Consider the following 17,524-nt stretch of genomic DNA (forward strand, 5'->3'; position numbering starts at 1 on the left):
AAAAAGGGGAGAAAATAAACCAATAATAATAATAAATGTATATGTAGAAAAAGAGCTAAAACGGTACTGTCTCTTTAAGAACAGCATCAACTCAGCGTCTCACAGAAGTGTTTCGGTTGAGCGAATGTTAACGGTAGAGAGTTGAACGGCTCTTTACTGACTGTAAAGAACAGAGAGGATGTTAAAAGAGACATTATTCAATGACAAATGGGTCGTGTGGATCTCGTCGTTGGACACACATTACACGGAACGAGTCAAACTTATGGGACATAATGGCGTTTATGATCTCCTGTAGATTCAATGGTTTAAAGAATTGCATATTACAGAGTTTACATACAATACAGGGTTGGGGTGTTGATTAATTGCATTCATTTTTATATCATTGTGGCAGGGCGGAGGGCTGGACCGGGTGTGTAGGATCACGACCCGGCCCCGCCCTCCGCCCTGCCACAACCATGTCAATGTTATTGTACTTAATCGCACTAAATTAACATGTCAGATTGAAGGCATGCAGTGATCACGACAAGAGCAATAAGGATTCAGGCCTCATCTGCATTAGATATGCACTGATTGTGCATGAAAATAAACGTTCTCCATCACAAGTAACACACTTTTACTGGACTGAAACTCTCTTGCACTCTTCAGTACAGATGTTCAAGGGGATTTGTACATTACAATATGTGTATGTTAACAGGGTCGTACACACAGATCACGTGCATAAATCTCTTAAACTGGTTCGTGCAGTTCTTCAGCGTGTGCATGGACTCGAGCGCCTGAACAATAACGCAGCAGCGGTAACGCGCCTTTGAAGTCATCGCATTAGAAGTTTCAGCACGGAGGCTTTTTCCATGTGAAAGCCCTTTCGTTTTTAATCAGAGTGGATTCAATTAAATTATTCATATTCTTCCCAAACGCTTTGTGCTGCAGATATGGGATCACTGGAGAAGAAAGGAGCTGCCAGCGAGTCACGTTTAATTATTAGGTTTCAGGGAAACTGTCGGCAGGAGCATGTGATGTAATTGCACTCAGGTGATGGATGCTTATATTAATAGCATTAGTTAATATGAATGGATATATTTGAGCATTTGTAGATGACTGATATTGGATATATTTTGGATGTCTGTTAGCATTGACGATCATCTCAATCGCCGTTGCAAATGGCAAGTGCTGTAACCATCAATTAAAATTGATTAAACATTTTTTTTATTTTTCCTGTCTCCAAAAAGTCCACATTTCTGTTTTTAAGCCACAGATATATGGATAAATATCTAGATGACTCATACATTGAATCAATCAAACATGTAGAAAGGGGTAACGGGGGTTAAAATGGGAAAGGAGGCGGTGGGAACCGGCTGAACAGTCAAAGTAATATTTAATTTAAACAAAAAGGCACAAAACACAAACACACACACACACACACACACCCACATGGCAGCTGCGTGTCGCGCTCTCTCTCCCAAACTGCCACATCCGACTCAGCTCTATCCCTCTCCTCGGCTGATTAGCCCAATTGGGGGCCGGCCTTGCACTCTCCGGCCCCGCCCTCCTCCTCGTCACACTCCTCCCTCCTTCGCCTCAGGCCGGGAAGGAGCGAGTTGGAGCCACAGTGAGAGAGAGAGAGAGAGTGGAGAGAAAAACAATTGCTCGCCGGTTCCCAGACACGCCTTCGCCTGGTCCTCGACCACTCCTCCACCCTCTGGTGGATGACAGCCCCTCCTCCCCTTGTATATGGCGGCCCTTCCTCCGCGTCCAGACTAGTTAATATGACTTTAGACTCCTCCGTCCCCCGGCAGACAGCCGCGGCTGCTCCTTTGGGTTGGACGGCAGTGGCAAGGACTCCACGACAGTGCATCCCTCCTTCCCGGGTTCCGGCACCAATGTAGCATGGTTCAAATGTGCAAGGAGGAGGCGGGAACCGGACGAAGCATCAAAGTATTATTTTAATGTAAAACGTATAAAACATAAACACACACACGACAGCTGTGTGTGGCTCTCTCTCTCCCGAACCGCAGCATCCGGCTCGGATTTATCCCTCTCCTCGGCCCGATTGGGGGGGTGGGGGGGCGGCCGTGCGCACTCACGTCCCGGCCCCGCACTGCTCCTCGTCACAAAGGTATTCAAGTAATTGTTGTGTGTGATTCGTAGTTTCAATGCTTTTTCAAAAAACGTATAGATCTAGCATCATGTCATTGTGCGTTCATGGCTATTTTAGAATGTTTTTTGCACACATACAGTATTACCAACATATTTACATTTACATTTACATTTATGCATTTGGCAGATGCTTTTATCCAAAGTGACTTACAGTGCACTTATTACAGGGACAATCCCCCCGGAGCAACCTGGAGTTAAGTGTCTTACTCAAGGACACAATGGTGGTGACTGTGGGGATCAAACCAGCAACCTTCTGATTACAGTTATGTGCTTTAGCCCACTACACCATCACCATCCAAAGTGACTTACAGTGCCCTTATTACAGGGACAATCCCCCCGGAGCAACCTGGAGTTAAGTGCCTTACTCAAGGACACATTGGTGGTGGCTGTGGGGATCAAACCAGCAACCTTCTGATTACCAGTTATGTGCTTTAGCCCACTAAGCCACCACCACCATATACCAACAGCCAAAACTGACCGGCCAAACCATGCACCCCTGATAAACGTCCCTGAAGTGACCTTTGTGAACTTTTTAACCCTTTCTGCCTCTCTGCTTTGTGTCGGACAGATGTGTGGAGATCATCGCTAAGGAGGGCCGGAGTTTGAAGGAGCTGTATCTGGTGTCCTGCAAAATCACAGACCACGGTAAGAGAATCAATATCATCTTTTACACTCAGTTTTGTTCTTTCAGGTCAACCTGTATCATGACAGAGCAGCAATAGCTTGGCATGTCCATCAGCTACCTGAAGTATAACTGAAACTCGAATCGGTAATAGTAACTCGAAGGTTTGTTCCACATAGTTTGTTCAGGAAGGACAGTAATGATGGCAGCCAAACCCTCGATCGCACACAACACAAGGGTGAAACATCTGCATGTGTTTACGCACTGAAAGACGGGGCGGTTTGCGTAATTACTTCCTGCCGAGACTGAAGGACAACGTGAAACGCTCGCCGCTGTAGCTGATTACGCTAGAAAACAGTAACGGCATGGAGCTGCCAAGCATGCACGGATCATAATTGGGATGTTAGTGACTGCATGACACGTGCAAAGTGTCTCCGATGACACGTGTATGTAATGGCAAGAGGTCGTGCACTTGTCCTTTCTGAGTAACGAAAACACATTTGGGTTTTATTAGCGCAAACACAGATTAACCCTCTCATCACATGCAGCCGAGAGTGTGCGAATGACAACAAACAGAGCAACACAAAGATTGGCTTCAGTCATGTTTTATTCTTGCTCTAAAATTGCACCCTTAAAGGTCACGACCTCCTGTGTGTGTAATGTGTGTGTGTAATGTGTGTGTGTGTGTGTGTGTGTGTGTGTGTGTTGACAGTGTGCACAGGAATGACCACATCTCTGCCACATACTGTAAGTTTCCCATCAACGCCATCACGGTGAAAATGACCAGCAGTCACAAGCATCAGATGTCATTACACACAGATGTGACACTTACGGTCTACGGGGGGAGCAGTTAGATGTAATAACATAAATTAATCTGCCCGAGGGACGCTCTTGAAAACTGCACAGGACCGTGTTAAATGCCAACAGAAGAGCGGATATCATTGTGTTTGTACCCGGAGGTGTAAGTCATTTTTCAAGTCATATTTAAAGTCATTTTTCAGTCTATAATGAAAGCAAAAAAAACACGTGCAGTGCCAAAATCACAGCCGGTCTGAACAGATTTGATGGTTAACCCTTTAATGAATACCTCAGCTCTTAGGCGACCCGGGACACCCCCTGTACCTCATTCATTATTTGGGAGTTATGGCCACGCCTCTTTAGTATTGCTCAACCTCTCTTTCCTGAATAGTCATAAAAAAAAAGCTAAATTGCATTATACATTTATTGTGTCGCTTTTGTTTTTGCACTTCCATAAATGATATTTTTATGATTATTTTATATCTATATATTTATTTGTTTATTACAAATCATGTTGATTTCCTGTGTGACATCAGTTTCTCATTTGCATGCACATTTCTTACTCAAGGTGGCGCTGATGTTTCAGTGATTGATTGACATTTGACATTGATATTTGACAAAGAAGCAACGTGGAAGTAAACTATAGCAAGTTTAACACATGAACAGTTTGGGGGTTAGTTGTGCATCTATTTAGACTCGAATAGTGCCCCAGAAAACACTTATGTGTATCTTATGTGTAGTTCAATATGTGTTTAACGGCTAGTTGCGTCTCATGATATTTCTGTATGGAGGTTATGAGTCCTGTTCTATATTTGTTGCATATTCGTTATTCATCTGTGATTATTAGGCCATATTGAGATTATTTGAATCGATTGACAGCCCTAATAATTATATATTGAATTATTGTTATTTGAGGAGATTTATCAAGAAATATTTATATGCGATTAATTAATTGGGACACCATTTTTATTTTTGTTTTTTTTTGCTTTCATTAAATTATATAAATCGTTCATTAAACCCAGACAAATCAACGTTTCCCTAACGTTACCGTAAGGTTCCCTTTTGGTTATTTTTCTGACATTCTAGGAACGTTCTTTACAGGTTATTTTATAAGCCTAAATGAAAGTTCCCAGAACTACAAGTCGACCATTAATGGGTTTTGCCGATATGATAACTAAGCTGGCGGAAAACGCAGATAATCAATTAATCCGACGATACTTTTTAAAGTTAATTTATAAATGTAACAAATACATATAAATGTTATTTCCCAACCAAATTCCGCAAAATAAAGCGGGGACTTTTATTTTGAAATGACAGACTCTGTTACAATGCTCTGTATTTAAGTATTAACCAGATGAATATTTAAAAAGCCACATGTTCTGTATTCACCAGATGAAGGGTTTGTTTATATATGCATTTAGTTCATCAGATGAGGTTTAATGAGGAATAATGTTTATGATTATTCACAAGATACGAAGAAAAAATGATGACAAATTTTGATGTACAAATCCCCTCAATCAGGGCTGGACTAGTAATCTGGCATACCGGGCAATTTCCTGGTGGGCCGACGACTTTGGGGCGATCAGGGCCGGACTGGTAATCTGGCATACTGGGCATTTTCCCGGTGGGCCAACACACTTTGGGGCGATCAGGGCTGGACTGGTAATCTGGCATACTGGCATTTTCCCGGTGGGCCGACGCACTTTGGGGTGATCGGGGGCAGACTGGTAATCTGGCATACTGGCATTTTCCCGGTGGGCCGACGCACTTTGGGGCGATCGGGGGCGGACTGGTAATCTGGCATACTGGCATTTTCCCGGTGGGCCGACGCACTTTGGGGCGATCGGGGGCAGACTGGTAATCTGGCATACTGGACATTTTCCCGGTGGGCCGACGCACTTTGGGGCGATCAGGGGCGGACTGGTAATCTGGCATACTGGCATTTTCCCAGTGGGCCGACGCACTTTGGGGCGATCAGGGCTGGACTGGTAATCTGGCATACAGGGCATTTTCCCGGTGGGCCGACGCACTTTGGGGCGATCGGGGGCAGACTGGTAATCTGGCATACAGGGCATTTTCCCAGTGGGCCGACGCACTTTGGGGCGATCAGAGCTGGACTGGTAATCTGGCATACTGGGCATTTTCCCGGTGGGCCGACGCACTTTGGGGCGATCGGGGGCAGACTGGTAATCTGGCATACAGGGCATTTTCCCAGTGGGCCGACGCACTTTGGGGCGATCAGGGCTGGACTGGTAATCTGGCATACTGGGCATTTTCCCGGTGGGCCGACGCACTTTGGGGCGATCAGGGGCGGACTGGTAATCTGGCATACTGGGCATTTTCCCGGTGGGCCGACGCACTTTGGGGCGATCAGGGCTGGACTGGTAATCTGGCATACAGGGCATTTTCCCGGTGGGCCGACGCACTTTGGGGCGATCGGGGGCAGACTGGTAATCTGGCATACTGGTATTTTCCCAGTGGGCGGCGACTCTGGGGCGATCAGGGCTGGACTGGTAATCTGGCATACAGGGCATTTTCCGGTGGGCGGCGCACTTTGGGGCGTATCGGGGTCAGACTGGTAATCTGGCATACTGGTATTTTCCCAGTGGGCCGACGCACTCTGGGGCGATCAGGGCTGGACTGGTAATCTGGCATACAGGGCATTTTCCCGGTGGGCCGACGCACTTTGGGGCGATCGGGGGCAGACTGGTAATCTGGCATACTGGGCATTTTCCCGGTGGGCCGACGCACTTTGGGGCGATCAGGGCTGGACTGGTAATCTGGCATACAGGGCATTTTCCCGGTGGGCCGACGCACTTTGGGGCGATCGGGGGCAGACTGGTAATCTGGCATACTGGTATTTTCCCAGTGGGCCGACGCACTCTGGGGCGATCAGGGCTGGACTGGTAATCTGGCATACAGGGCATTTTCCCGGTGGGCCGACGCACTTTGGGGCGATCGGGGGCAGACTGGTAATCTGGCATACTGGTATTTTCCCAGTGGGCCGACGCACTCTGGGGCGATCAGGGCTGGACTGGTAATCTGGCATACAGGGCATTTTCCCGGTGGGCCGACACACTTTGGGGCGATCGGGGGCAGACTGGTAATCTGGCATACTGGGCATTTTCCCGGTGGGCCGACGCACTTTGGGGCGATCAGGGGCGGACTGGTAATCTGGCATACTGGCATTTTCCCGGTGGGCCGACGCACTTTGGGGCGATCAGGGGCGGACTGGTCATCGGGAGAACCGAGCGGGCTGGTGGGTCGGCCGGGAAACAGGACGAATGTGCTGCGATAAGCTAAAACGAGCCGCTGCGTTATGCAGAACGGACCACAAAACGATGCCACGATATGCAGAAAAGGACAGTGAACCCAAACCCCCCACACCATCCATGCCCAACAACTTTTGGGCCAATTGCGATGTAAAATCCTGTGCCGATTTCTCTTCCCAGTCCAGGTCTGCCCTCGACGTAGTTTGATTTCACCTCTAGACGTCGCTGTCATAGTGTAGAGACCGTTCTAACGGTCACAGAGAACACGGAGGAATAATAAAAAAACAATCAACAATAATCGGCAGATTTTTGACGATAACCGCTACTTCCAAAAAGCACCCGATAATAATCGGTAAAACTGATATACCAGCCTCCCTCTATACAGAATGTTCTCTAATGGTTAGCTTTTATTGTTATAACCATTAACTAACCTTCCTAGAACATTACAGCCAGGCTTTGTTTGTGTGACAACGTAATACAAACATATAGACAACGTTCCCTAATAGTTATTTTTAGGCTTATTTACTGTTAATCAATGGATCTGAAAGACGGTCATCTCGGAGAGTTACTCTATTCACCAAAAGAGGAAAAATAAACGTTCTGTGGGTTTTTGGGCTCAAACATGTGAACTGGAGTCTCTCCCTTGAGTAAAGCTCTGGTCCTTGGCTAATGTACTTCAGCCCACTTTAGGTAATAACATATAAGTGCCGTTCTAATGTGCCGAATCACTTCCAACTCCTCGCAGCATTTGTTTCATCTCAGATGAACTCGTAGTGACTGTGATCACCTGCGTGGAGCGCTGACCTCTCCAACTGAGTCCACGGCTGACCGTGATGAATGAGCACAACATCACAACAATACACTAATGATGCCCTGGAATGTGCTTTAGATGTCTGCGCGCTGCTCTTTTGGGCTGTTTAACCAAGATGAATTGTGGTCACCTGATCCGGGGCTTTTAGAAGGAACCCCGGGCCTCTCCGGACTAATGCGGGTCCGGTTAAGGGTGATGTCAACCAAGATTGCTCCTTTGAGGGCGAGTAAATACGCCTGTTCTCCCGCGTCCTGCCTCCTAATAGAATGATTGGTGGATTTCCTGGACGAACGTAGATTTCGTATCCGCCGGTTTGAACGGCTCTTTTCCATCTCCAACATTGATTATTTTTTTACTAATGGATTTTAGGAGTGCGCTCGGTACGTCCGCTGTTCTCCTCTTGTCCATTTCTATTTTTTATCTTGATTTTTGCTTTTAATAAGAAGTTTTAGAGAGCCAGAGCGAAGCATTAATGCGCCTTTAATTTCCGCCGTGATGTAGAAGAGAGTAGCGCGCAGATGTGCAGGAAATGGACTCCATCGTGTCCACTCAACAGAGTACTCGACACACACACTCACAAACACACAAACACACAAACACACACACTTTCTCTCACACACACACTCACACACACACTCACACACACACACACTCACACTCACACACTCACACACACACACACACACACACACACTCACACACACACACACTCACACACAAACACACACACACACACACACTTTCTCACACACACACACACACACTCACACACAAACACACACACACACTCACACACACACAAACACACACACTTTCACACACACAGTCTCTCACACACACACACACACACACTCACACACAAACACACACACACACACACACTTTCTCACACACACACACACACTTTCACACACACACACACACACACAAACACACACACTTTCTCACACACACACACACACTTTCTCTCACACACACAGTCTCTCACACACACACACACACACTCACACACAAACACACAAACTTTCTCTCACACACACACACACACTCACACACAAACACACACACTTTCTCTCTCACAAACACACACACACACACACACACACACACTCACACACAAACACACACACTTTCTCTCACACACACTCTCACACACACACACACACACACACACACACACACACACACACACACGACTTCTACGCTCGGTTTGAAGTGCAGAACGATGTGGTGGCGAGGATAACCACCCCTCCTCCCAACGACCAGGTGCTCTGTCTTACCACGGCAGATGTGAGGAAAACTCTATGTAGAGTCAACCCACGGAAGGCTGCTGGACCAGACAACATTCCTGGCAGAGTGCTCAGAGGATGTGCAGACCAGCTAGCAGATGTTCTTACCGACATCTTCAACATCTCTCTGAGCAGCGCCGTTGTTCCAACGTGCTTCAAGGCCACCACCATCATCCCCATGCCAAAGAAGTCTTCAGTGTCCTGCCTCAACGACTACCGTCCCGTCGCACTTACACCCATCATCATGAAGTGCTTCGAGAGGCTCGTCATGAGGCACATTAAGACCCAGCTGCCCCCCTCACTAGACCCACTGCAGTTTGCGTATCGTTCAAACCGTTCAACGGACGATGCCATCGCCACAACCCTCCATCTGGCCCTCACCGACCTAGACAATAAGGACTCATACGTTCGAATGCTGTTCATAGATTTCAGCTCAGCATTCAACACAATCATTCCCCAGCACCTGATTGGAAAGCTGAGCCTGCTGGGCCTGGACTCCTCCCTCTGCAACTGGATCCTGGACTTCCTGACTGGGAGACCTCAGTCAGTCCGGATCGGGAACAGCATCTCCACCACCACCACACTGAGCACTGGGGGCCCCCAGGGCTGTGTGCTCAGTCCACTGCTGTTCACTCTGCTGACTCACGACTGTGCAGCAATTCACAGCTTGAACCACATCATCAAGTTCGCCGATGACACGACCGTGGTGGGTCTCATCAGCAAGAACGACGAGTCAGCATACAGAGAGGAGGTGCAGCGGCTGACGAACTGGTGTAGAGCCAACAACCTGTCCCTGAATGTGAACAAAACAAAAGAGATGGTTGTTGACTTTAGGAGAGCACAGAGTGACTACTCTCCGCTGAATATCGACGGCTCCTCTGTGGAAATTCCTTGGTGTTCACCTGGCGGAGAACCTCACCTGGTTTCTCAACACCAGCTCTATCACCAAGAAAGCCCAGCAGCGTCTCTACTTACTTCCAAGGCTGAGGAAAGCACATCTCCCAACCCCCATCCTCACTACATTCTATAGAGGGACTATTGAGAGCATCCTGAGCAGCTGCATCACTGCCTGGTTTGGGACTTGCACCGTTTCGGACCGCAAAGCCCTGCAGAGGATAGTGAGGACAGCTGAGAAGATCATTGGGGTCTCTCTTCCCTCCATCAAAGACATTTACAAAAAACACTGCATCCGCAAAGCAACCAGCATTGTGGACGACCCCACACACCCCTCACACAAACTCTTCACCCTCCTGCCGTCTGGCAAGAGGTACCGAAGCATTCGGACCCTCACGGCCAGACTGTGTAACAGCTTCTTCCCCCAAGCCATCAGACTCCTCAATACTCAGAGACTGGTTTGACACACACACTGAAACAGATCAATATTTAGTGCTTTTTTAACCATAAATCAAATAATTAAACCACTGGAGTCATATGTGAAAGTGAAAGTGGAGATTTATGGTTAAAAAAGCACTTAAATATTGATCTGTTTCTCACTCATATCTATCATATCACGTCTGAAGACATGGATTAAACCACTGGATTCCGGATTACTTTTATGCTGCATTTATGTGCTTTTTGAAGCTTCAAAGTTTGGAATCGGTATGGACCTACAGAGCTGAAAAATTCTTCTAAAAATCTTAATTCCTTTTCAGCAGAAGACAGAAAGTCAAACACATCTGGGATGGCATGAGGGCGAGTAAATTATAAGAGAGTTTTTTTTCTGGTGAAGGACAACCAGATGATTTCAAATCTTATGTAAACAGTGATTTCTTGTTATCTGCACATAAATGTAAAAGTGCTCCGTGTCACCTTGAGAAACAGCTCATGTTTAAAGAATAGAGTGGATTGATGTTTGCCATCATCCACTTTTTGATCGCAGGGGAAAATGAAGCACATCATGTCGCTTGAAAGAAGCAAAAGTGTGCAGGAGTTTGAGGATGATAACCGGCGATTCGAGAGGAAAGTTTTGCTGATGGCCACAAATGCACTCAAGTCAAGTCATTTTTATTTGTATGGCGTTTTCCATAACACACATCGTTACAACATTATAATATCTATAAAGTCTTAAAGTCATCAATGTAGTTTGATTAAATACGATTGAGAATTAAGTATAAAAATAAGTATGTGATGAGGAGGGTGGGGCGGGGCCGTGAGTGTGCACGGTCAACCCCCAATCAGGCTTATCGGCCAAGGAGAAGGATAAAGCCGAGCCGGATGCGACAGTTCGAGAGAGAGAGAGAGAGAGAGAGAGAGAGTCACACTCAGCTGCCGCATCTGGCTAGTTCAAGGTTCAGGCAATGGCATATGAAGTATCCAATGGTTCCTGTGATATCAGGCTGAAGCGATCATCTGTGTTCCGCAACTGCTTACGGGTCCTTGAATAACGTATAACGTACGAGTCAGGGCAGTCTGTGGACATTCTGGTGCCCTCCTAGGGTAAGATGGTGCCCCCCTAGGGTAATACAGTGCCCCCTAGGGAGTTGGTGCCCTTCTAGGGTAATACAGTGCCCCCCTAGGGAGTTGGTGCCCTCATAGGGTAATACAGTGTCCACTAGGGAGTTGGTGCCCTTCTAGGGTAATACAGTGCCCCCCTAGGGAGTTGGTGCCCTTCTGGGGTAATACGGTGCCCTCATAGGGTAATACAGTGCCCACTAGGGAGTTGGTGCCCTTCTAGGGTAATACAGTGCCCCCCTAGGGAGTCTGTGCCCTCCTAAGGTAATAGAGTGCCCACCTAGGGAGTTGTGTCCTCCTATTGTAATACAGTGCCCCCCTAGGGAGTCTGTGCCCTTCTAGGGTAATACAGTGCCCCCCAGGGAGTTGGTGCCCTCATAGGGTAATACAGTGCCCCCTAGGGAGTTGGTGCCCTTCTAGGGTAATACAGTGCCCCCCTAGTGAGTTGGTGCCCTCCTAGGGTAATACAGTGCCCACTAGGGAGTTGTGCCCTCCTATTGTAATACAGTGCTCCCCTAGGGAGCCTGTGCCCTTCTAGGGTAATACAGTGCCCCCCTAAGGATCTGTGCCCTTGTAGGGTAATACAGTGCCCCCCTAGGGTGTCAGTGCCCTCCTAGGGTAATACAGTGCCCACCTAGGGAGTTGGTGCCCTCCTAGGGTAATACAGTGCCCCCCTAGGGAGTTGTGCCCTCCTAGAGTAAAACAGTGCCCCCCTAGGGAGTTGGTGCCCTCCTTGGGTAATACATTGCCCCCCTAGGGAGTTGGTGCCCTCCTAGGGAAATACAGTGCCCCCCTAGGGAGTCTGTGCCCTTCTAGTGTAATACAGTTCCCCCCTAGGCAGTTATGCCCTTCTAGGGTAATACAGTTCCCCCCTAGGGAGTTATGCCCTTCTAGGGTAATACAGTGCCCCCCTAGGGAGTCTGTGCCCTTCTAGGGTAATACAGTGCCCCCCTAGGGAGTCTGTGCCCTCCTAGGGTAATAGAGTGCCCCCCAAGTGAGTTGGTGCCCTCCTAGGGTAATACAGTGGCCACTAGGGAGTTGGTGCCCACCTAGGGAGTTGTGCCCTCCTAGGGTAATACAGTGCCCCCCTAGTGAGTTGGTGCCCTCCTAGGGTAATACAGTGGCCACTAGGGAGTTGTGCCATCCTAGGGTAATACAGTGCCCCCCTAGGGAGTTGGTGCCCTCGTAAGGTAATACAGTGCCGCACTAGGGAGTCGGTGCCATCCTAGGGTAATACAGTGCCCCCCATGGAGCTGGTGCCTGATGCAGACTGTGTCATATGTGTGTAGGGAGCGGCGGTACTGGATGTAGGTTAATTGTTTAGTGTGTTTTTGTACATGATTGAAATCAAGCCGTTTTTTCCAGAAACTTCCAGCACATGTTTTTATCTCTTTAGCATGTGTTCATGTATTCTTACTTGCTAGTAATTATTTCGGGGTCTCAAAACGCAGCTCAAATGTATAGTATATAGTTCAGCGATTCGTTTAAGCTGATAGTACACAAGACATTCATATATCATACAGCAGATTTATGTTTCTATCGGTTAAAAGATCTGTTCACACAGAGGATATCGATGAAGACAGCTGAGAAACAACTGTGTCATTTGCTTGTGCAGACGAATATGGATTTTATGACAGCTCTTTGTGTCTTTGTGTGCTTGCTGTAGGAATTTCATAGTTACAAATAATTACATTATTATTTAAAGTATGACTGTTTATTCCCTAACAGGCACGAGGCCTGATGTGATTTTCATTGTATGTGTTGTTTGGTTGATCTAGCGGCATATGTATCTTATATTGTCAGTGTAACAGTATACAGTGCTCGTGTGTGTTGTTTTACTCATGTTGACAACAACATTATTGGCTTGCGCTATTTAAAAGCGAAATGGACTTCTGAGGATTCATTAGTTGCTCATCGCAGCTCTGACCCCAACCGCCATGAAAAGGAAGCAATATTTATTTTACGACACTGAAAATTCATAACTTTTCACTGCCGTCCTGAAGGGCGAATAAAAGGAGGAGGATTCACATCATGGAGCATGTGTTCTCTGGGAGACAGACAGTCGTAAAATCCCTCGCCCTCCTGTCGCGAATACGTGCAACGGAGCCGGTGAGAACCGTAATATCGACACTATTCTTGCTCTCTCTGATTCAGGCTTTCTGAGGGCTTCCACGGTCTGATGAGATTCGACTGCTGGCAGTTTTCAGAAGGCCAAATCAACCCAGTCGGGCGTCACATTTGACATGATTTTATAACCATACCACCGTGTAAAACCATCGTCAATGGCAACAAAAAGCGTGTCGCAAATATTCAACGTTCTGAACAAGTTCAGGCTGCAAAGTGGTGACAGTTACATTGTTACACATGATTCCATTGTGTGTGTTTACTGTTACAATACTGTTACAATACTGTTACAAATGTTGCCTCTGATGCTTACATAAAATACAGCCTATTGCAACAGTACTTGCAAGGAGAAAGGAATTCATGGAAAGGAGGAGCGAGAACCGGCTTGAGAATTTAAATAATATTTTAATGAAGAACTTAAAAAGACAAACACACACACACAGGTGTCCGTAAATCTCTCTCTCTCTCTCTCTCTCTCTCTCTCTCTGTCCCACTGCCATCTCCAGTCGGCCTTTATCCCTCTCGGAGGCTTGATTATCCTGATTAGGGGCCGGGTGTGCGAAATCACGACTAGGCTCCGCCCTGTCACATTCCTCCCTCGTTCTCTCAGGCCGAGGAGCCCCCGGCATGAAGTACACCCTCCCCCTTTTCCCTGGGGAGGGGCGTGCCTTCCGCCCCATCTGCCGGCAGGTCATTCCCGTGAGGGAGGGGACAAGGGGAGGGAAACAAAAAAATATGTGGCACCTACACGCCGTAATGGCGATCGTGCCAATTGAACAAAAATATTTTTAAAAGAGAGGGAAAGGCCAACACGGAGCAGCAGTGGGAGAGAGAGAAAAACCACTTACTCGCCGGTTCTTCGATACACCGTAGCATGGTCCTCGGCCACTCCTCCAGCCTCCAATGGACGACAGCTGCGCCTCCCTGGACAGATCGGAGGCAGTCTTCTGGCCCCTGGCGGACGGAACACCCCGCCGCGTTCTCGGGAAGCAGAAGGGGTCTCCCCACCCCTGGCAGCGGTTCTCCCGCTCTAGGCGGTCGGCCAGGAGCCCCTCCCTGCTCGCAGATGGCGGTCTCATACCCTGCCGCGTTTCAGCGGCTGGTAGAGGTCTCCTCCGCCCCTGACAGCGGCCCTGACCACTCCAGGCGGTCTGTTAGGAGCCACTTCTTGGTCGGCGGCCATTCGTTCGCTCCTCCATCCTCCGGCTGATGGCCGCGGTTGCTCCATTGGGGTGGATGGTACTAGCTAGGACTCTACTACGGCACATCCCTCCTCCTTCCCAGATTTCAGCACCAGTGTGAAGTGATTAATGGAAAGTAGGAGGCGAGAACCGGCTTGAGAATTTAAATAATAGTTTAATAAAGAACTGAAACAAAAAAGACAAACACACACAGGTGTCGGACAGCTGCCCGTAACTCTCTCTCTCTCTCTCTCTCTCTCTCTCTCGCACTACAGCTTCCAGTCGGCCTTTATCCCTCTGGGAGGCTTGATTAGCCTGATTAGGGGCCGGGTGTGCGAAATCACGACCCCGCCCTCCGCCCTGCCACAAGAAGAAATTATAAAGAGGGTGTGCGATTTCGGGTTCAGGCTTAAAATCTGCTGGTTCGGGATTCATTTTAAGATCCGTGCAGACCTTTAATTTAAACAATTTGTTTTTTATTTAAATTATTGCTTATTTTAATCAGAGCGGAAACTCGTGACAATTCTGTGACTGTGGCGACATTTTCACAAAATGGTATTACGTGGTTCGATACACCTATCGCAGCAGTTCTGAGTGAAATGTCCACCGTGTGGCGCTAAATGCGAGTTATATATTCTCCCAAACAGATGCAGTTTTTTAGGTGAATCAAGTTTTAAATCAACATAACCTGAACTCCCTATCTTAAACCTAAACCTAAACAATAGTGTCAGAAAAACACAATCACGTCATTTTGTGGTGCTTCTATGACACTTTGTGTTCACATGTGGACTCGTGTGCTCTTTACATTACATTTACATTTACATGTATGCATTTATGCATTTGGCAGATGCTTTTATCCAAAGTGACTTACAGAGCCCTTATTACAGGGACAATCGCCTCGGAGCAACCTGGAGTTAAGTGCCTTACTCAAGGACACAATGGTGGTGACTGTGGGGATCAAACCAGCAACCTTCTGATTACCAGTTATGTGCTTTAGCCCACTACACCATCACCATCCAAAGTGACTTACAGAGCACTTATTACAGGGACAATCCCCCCGGAGCAACCTGGAGTTAAGTGTCTTACTCAAGGACACAATGGTGGTGACTGTGGGGATCAAACCAGCAACCTTCTGATTACAAGTTATGTGCTTTAGCCCACTGTGCCACCACCACCACTCCATGTGCTCTTTAGGACTCGTACCCACTCCTTTACATCACAAGTGAATAAAAGTAAAAACAATGGTCTCTAGTGTTCATTTCACCAGGAAACCGTCACGATACGTGGAACGCTAAAATCACGATACGTGGAACGCTAAAAATCACGATACGTGGAACGCTAAAATCACGATACGTGGAACGCTAAAATCGTTTAGCAAAAATGCAGTTTTAATATTTTCATTTTAATTGTTATTTTTTACATATTTAACTATTTATTGGACATTGGTGTTTTTATATTGTACAAGCTTTGGCTTGTGGCTTATTGCTTTACCGCCTTAGAAATCTCCGGTAAAAGGGCGGTTGTTTGCGGATTGTAGTTTGTCTGTAGTCTGAAAGCGTTTGCAATTTTTATTTCAGCCCTTGTAAAACGTGTTAAGCTGGAGCTCTTATATTGGCATCATGTAACTGCACCCGCAGGATGCAATAACAGCAGCGCAGGGCTTTTATTGCAGGTAATGCGCCGGCTCTCTTATTACACCCCCTGTGACTAATGTGCTCAATTCATTTTTATATGCCCCTCGTTTTCGTACCGCCCTTGTTTCTGTATCTGCATGGAGAGCACAAGGGCCCAGCATTCTTAGGCGCAGATATTTCACGAGCTCAAGTTTCTTTGCTATGAAAACAGGCCGCTTCATGCTTTTACAAGCTTTAAACAGGTGCAAGTGTGAACTGACGCTACACGCCACAGTATCCAGGCCAATGTGAAGCACTTCCATGAAATTAGGTGCCTATTTTTGAGCACACCGTCCCATGGCTCTGGAGCTCGCGGCTGGTTTCCTGTGCATGTGGAGATGTGAGCGCTGTGGTGTTGACGGTTGGTTGTGACAGTGGGAACAGGGTGTTTAATGGTTAGGAATCCTGCTGTGTGCCATAGGAATACAGAACTAGAGTGACAGTACCTGTCGGTGGTGAGACGTTCCCCGAGCTTTTCACACCTCAGCCGTGAGATTTTAACCTCGTCAGAAAAATAAGAACGAGGTTTCTTGAGATGAGCTTGACAGGCCGTCCTGGGATCGAACCAATGTTTCGCTGCACAACCAGTATAATAGTTACGCTTTAGTTTTTGGTGAAAGTGCAGTTTTAACTCGTAAAATATGCAGAAAGTCGTGAAGTTCCTTGAAACTTTTACACTCTCAGACAGGGACGGATTATGACTTTCAAAGGCCCTGGGGCCAATTATCATCTCCAAGGGGGGGTTCGTTGTTCATGGTTAAAAGTTGTTGAGTGGCTGGGGGGATACCAAACAGATCAGAGGAACCATATAAGTGGAGTTCAGATGTTTGGTAACCATGGCAATTTCAGTTTGTATCTCATTTAGGACAAAGGCTATGACAGAACAACATTTCTAAATGCATTTGTCTTATCCTAACTACAGAGCATCACAGAAGCATCCTAACTTGCCAAAAACCTTAAATAAGTGTCCTAACTTTAGGACAAGCCCTCTGGTGTCCTAACTGAAAACTTATGTGAAAGCCAGCGGTTACAGTCGTTTTACAGTACTATGAAACATAACTGTAGTACTGTCTGGGAACAACGCTACATTTGTGTTTGATGTTTGATGTTGCAGCGTCGTTGGTTGCTTGGTAACAGACATGAGAGTTG

The 17,524-nt window shown here is 47.1% G+C and overlaps 1 protein-coding gene across 4 annotated transcripts in view; it reads left to right on the forward strand.

The window, feature by feature from the left end:
• fbxl17 (F-box and leucine-rich repeat protein 17) overlaps positions 1-17,524 on the forward strand; it is a 292,488-nt gene that overhangs the window by 216,687 nt on the left and 58,277 nt on the right. For all 4 annotated transcript variants that reach the window (XM_052109159.1, XM_052109158.1, XM_052109161.1 and 1 more), the window contains one exon: positions 2,723-2,799. In XM_052109159.1, the coding sequence (XP_051965119.1) occupies positions 2,723-2,799 (77 nt within the window). The remainder of the gene's footprint in view (positions 1-2,722; positions 2,800-17,524) is intronic.

Source organism: Xyrauchen texanus, chromosome 37 (genome assembly GCF_025860055.1).
Source record: "Xyrauchen texanus isolate HMW12.3.18 chromosome 37, RBS_HiC_50CHRs, whole genome shotgun sequence".
Lineage (NCBI taxonomy): Eukaryota > Metazoa > Chordata > Actinopteri > Cypriniformes > Catostomidae > Xyrauchen > Xyrauchen texanus.